Source organism: Kryptolebias marmoratus, linkage group LG6, assembly GCF_001649575.2.
Source record: "Kryptolebias marmoratus isolate JLee-2015 linkage group LG6, ASM164957v2, whole genome shotgun sequence".
NCBI classification, from domain to species: Eukaryota; Metazoa; Chordata; class Actinopteri; order Cyprinodontiformes; family Rivulidae; genus Kryptolebias; species Kryptolebias marmoratus.
The window spans coordinates 559,084-563,244 of record NC_051435.1 but is presented as its reverse complement, the minus strand read 5'-3'; the positions used below and the strand labels follow the sequence as shown (position 1 = coordinate 563,244).

Here is a 4,161-nt window from a genome sequence, read left to right as displayed (position 1 = left end):
GAGAGAAGGACCAGTCACAGGAGGAGCTGAGGAGGAGGGAGAGAGAGGTGACCGCTCTGAGAGAGGAGGTGCAGAGAGAGAAGGACCAGGCTCAGGAGGAGCTGAGGAGGAGGGAGAGAGAGGTGACAGCTCTGAGAGAGGAGGTGCATAGAGAGAAGGACCAGGTACAGGAAGAACTGAGGAGGAACAGGGAGGAGGTACAGAAGGAGAAAGACCAGGCACAGGAGGAGCTGAGGATGAACAGAAAGGAGGTGACAGCTCTGAAAGAGGAGGTTCAGAGAGAGAAGGACCAGTCACAGGAGGAGCTGAGGAGGAACAGATGGGAACTATCTGTCCTCAGTGAGAAGTTGTCAAAGGAGCAAAGAGAAAAGGAGGAGCTGAGAATGTTTGAGAAGGAGGTGACGACTCTGAGGGAGGAAGTGCAAAGAAAGCAAAGAGAAAAGGAGGAGACCCAAGAGGAGTTCCAGGAAGAATTAAAAAAGAGGGTGGAAGAGTGGAGCTTAAAGGAGCTCCATCTGGTGGAGCTGCACCTCCACCAGATGGAGGAGGTGCAGCAGGAGCTGTGGAGGAGCAAGAGGGAGGTGTCTGTACTTAAAGAGGAGCTTGAAAAAGAACAAAAGAAGGAGGTGAAGGATGGGCTTAAAAAGAAGAGTCAGGAGGTAAGGGAGGAATTCAGCAAGACAAAGGAGTTAACTGTCATCGCAGAGGAGGTGGAGAAGGAAAAAAAGCAGCTGAAAGAGAGGTTAAGGAGGGCAGAGATGGAAGTGCTGACTTTTAAAGAGGAGGTGCAGATGGAACGCAGGAGGAGCAAGGTGGCGTTATCTCTACTCAAAGAGGAGGTAGAGAAGGAGCAGATGGAAAAACTGGAGTCACAGGAGGAGCTGAAGAAGAGGAGAGATGACGTCATCATCCTTAAAGAGGAGGTGAAGAAGGAGTGCAGGAGGAGGGAGGAGGTGCAGGAGGAGCTGAGAGGTGTGCAGCAGAGTGTGGAGGTGATGGAGGACAGCCTGAGCTCTCTGAGGAGTCAGGTACAGGAGCAGCAAAATGTGTGGAGGAGGAGCAGGAGGAGATGAACTTTAACATTTTTTTCTGTTTCAGATGTTGGAGCTGAGCCGCAGCAGGGAGCAAGCACGGCAGGAGGTGAAGGAGAAGGAGGAGGAGAAACGTCAGATGAAGGAGGGTCTGAAAGTGGCACTGGAGGAAATGATGAAGCTAAAGGTCCTCCTACAGGTACAGCACCTCCTGCTGGATACAAACACAGGTACCTGTCCGATGAGGAGTAACGAGGAGCACATCATGTTTTACCTCTTTGACTCCTGAATTAGGAGAGCCATGCAGAGGGGGAGTGTCTGAGGAGCATAATGGAGAAGAAGAAGGAGGAGGTGGAGAGGATAAGAGAAGACAACCGGCAGGCGGTCAGGGAGGAAGTGGAGAAACAAGGAGAGGTGGAGGAGCTGAGAGCTCGAGTCAAGAACCTGGAGAGGAGGAGGAAGGAGCTGATGGAGGAGCTGGAGAACGCTGAGGAGAGGAAGAGCAGGAGAATAGAAGAGCTGAAAAAGGAGCAGGAGGTGAAGCTGAAAGCTCTCCACACAGAAACCCAGATACTAAAAAAGAAACAGGAGGAGGTGGAGGAAGAGTGGAGATCCAGGTTAGAGAAGAGGGATGTGGAGTTAGAGGAGGCGAAGAGGGAGGTGCAGGATAGTCGATCTGAGCTGAGCAGGGTCAGAGCTTTGTTCGAGGAACAGAAAACTCTGATCTCCTCACTGGCTGCTGAGAGCGAGGAGGAGCAGGAGGACATTGATGGACGGAGGAGGAAGTTGAGAAGAGTCAAGAGAGGAGGAGGAACGGTGAGTGTTCAGTAGAACTCCTTACTCCTGATTCTCCTGATTAAACTCCTCATGGTTGCACACTGTTGTTTGCTTTGTAGGAGGAGGAGGAGGAAGTCTCTTCTCCACTGCAGGAGGAGCAGCAGATTAGGAGGCTGCTCCAGAAGAAGGAGGCTGAGGTACTAAGACTGTTCACCTCCTCCTTCTGACCTTTATAAGGAGCTCACCAATCAAACACCTGCTGTGGGCTTATCCACCAATCAGGCGCCTGCTGTGGGGTTATCCACCAATCAGACGCCTGCTGTGGGCTTATCCACCAATCAGACGCCTGCTGTGGGCTTATCCACCAATCAGACGCCTGCTGTGGGTTTATCCACCAATCAGGGGTGTGATAATCAATCACCTTGTGAGCTGTGCTGGGTTGTGTCCTCCCCTCGTCTTATAAGGACTCCTGTTCTCGTCTGCAGCGACTCCTTCTGAATAATAGGTGTTTGTTGCTGCTGGGCAGGTGTACACTCTGACTCAGAGGAACCAGGAGCTGCAGGTGGACAGGGATCGAGTGCGTCTGGCCCTGGAGCAAACAGAGGCAGCTATGATTGGCTACAGGGAGAGAGGCCACCAACAGGAGCATCGCCCAGAGGCGGGGACTATCACAGATGGGGTCAGTGCTTCTCTGATTGGTCAGACTGAGTCTTTCATTCTTAGGAGTAAAATCTAGACCTCCAACAGGAACCCAGAACCTGAAGCCAGAATGGGACCATCTTTCTTCTAGGATGGTTCCAGTACAAGTCCCTTCACAAAATATTAAAACACACCTCAGGTGGTTCTCACCTCAGGTAGTTCTCACCTCAGATAGTGTTTTTAGGAGCAACTCTTGTTGGGCGGGGCTTAAAGCCCCACGTTGTTAGTAAACAGATTCTGGTTCCAAAAGTACAACATGGCGGCTTCTGGAAACCAGGTTGGCTTTAGATCCCAACAACCAGAGAAGGTGGGACAGATGGTCTATAATATGTACAGTCTATAGACAAGACAGACTGGCTGGACCTTCACAGCTGGACGTCCTGATTGACCTGGATAAAAATGTTTGTGTCCACAGGTTGTAGGAGACAGACTGGTGGTTCTGCAACATCTGGTTGCTGAACTGGAACTGAACCAGAAACGACTCAACAAGAAGAACTCCCATCTGGAAAACCAGAAAGACAAACTGAGGAGAGACCGAGACGCACTGAGACACACTCTGAGACAGGTGAAGACACTCTGAGACAGATAGTGACACTCTGGGACAGTTGGAGGCATTCTGAGACAGTTGGAGGCATTCTGAGACAGTTGGAGGCATTCTGAGACAGATGGTGACACTCTGAGACAGGTGAAGACACTCTGAGACAGGTGAAGACACTCTGAGACAAGTAGAGACATTCTGAGACAGGTGTAGGCACTCTGAGACAGACTCACATACTCTGAGAGTCATCTAAAGTGATGTTACCCTGTTTATTGTTCTGTGTTTGATGACACTGTGTGTGTGTGTGTGTGTGTGTGTGTGTGTGTGTCAGGTGGAGGAGGAGCGTTCAAGGCTCAGACAGCAGCTCACACACACCTCACAATCTCAGGTGAGACTCACTCAGGTGTCAGTATGTGGAGATATGACAGCTGAAACAGGAATACAGCTGATGTGTGTGTGTGTCCGTGTGTGTGTGCGTGTTTAGGAGTCTACAAACACCACAGAAGAAGAGTGGCTGCAAAGCCGAGTGAAGGAGCTGGAGGGCCAGGTGAGAGCACCACAGAAGAAGAGTTTCTTAGTCTGAATGGTTCAGGTGGACACCGATGATGTCATTTTGTCTCCTCCCTCCAGCTCAGTCAGCTCCATCTCTCATTGGCTGTGGACCAGCAGCAGAGGGCGGAGTTTATTGAGCAGTCCTCCAAAAACAGCCAATGGCTGCTGTCTCTGAGACACGACCTCAACGATTCGCTGGCTGCCGTCACACGCCATCCCATCCCGTCCGTCCTGGAGTCTGAGACGCAGCGATTGGACCGTAGCCTCAGGGAGGAGGAGCTTAAGATCTCCCTCAGCAAATCATAATGACTGATGGTTAAGAAGGTTCTAACCAAAATCCTACAACCCAGGAGGCTCAGAGTCCGCACCTCCTGTCCGCACCTCCTCTCTCAGAGTCCGTCTGCAGCTTCTTCTCTTCCTGTTTACAATCGGACTGATTGTGTCCTTGATTTACTGTCCTCATCAATCAGCTGACGCCAAAATGTTACAGGTTAGAAACAATCAGGTCTGGGACCAGGTTCAGGTCTGGGACCAGGTTCAGGTCTGGAACCAGGTTCAGGTCTG

At 51.1% G+C, this 4,161-nt stretch overlaps 2 protein-coding genes across 3 annotated transcripts in view; one reads left to right on the top strand and one right to left on the bottom strand.

Moving 5' to 3' along the window:
- Positions 1–4,155, top strand: part of LOC108229419 (trichohyalin-like) — an 8,995-nt gene extending 4,840 nt beyond the window's left edge. The window contains exons 2-10 of one of the 2 annotated variants that reach the window (XM_017405092.3): positions 87–1,028; positions 1,099–1,230; positions 1,326–1,847; positions 1,928–2,005; positions 2,335–2,487; positions 2,923–3,072; positions 3,377–3,433; positions 3,530–3,592; positions 3,676–4,155. In XM_017405092.3, the coding sequence (XP_017260581.2) occupies positions 87–1,028; positions 1,099–1,230; positions 1,326–1,847; positions 1,928–2,005; positions 2,335–2,487; positions 2,923–3,072; positions 3,377–3,433; positions 3,530–3,592; positions 3,676–3,903 (2,325 nt within the window). In that variant the 3' untranslated portion in view covers positions 3,904–4,155. The remainder of the gene's footprint in view (positions 1–86; positions 1,029–1,098; positions 1,231–1,325; positions 1,848–1,927; positions 2,006–2,334; positions 2,488–2,922; positions 3,073–3,376; positions 3,434–3,529; positions 3,593–3,675) is intronic. The other variant, XM_037976013.1, reaches the window with a different exon arrangement.
- The window catches only part of LOC112451394 (titin), a gene marked incomplete at its 3' end in the record, with an annotated part of 470,585 nt that overhangs the window by 55,525 nt on the left and 410,899 nt on the right, over positions 1–4,161 (bottom strand). The window lies entirely within an intron of this gene.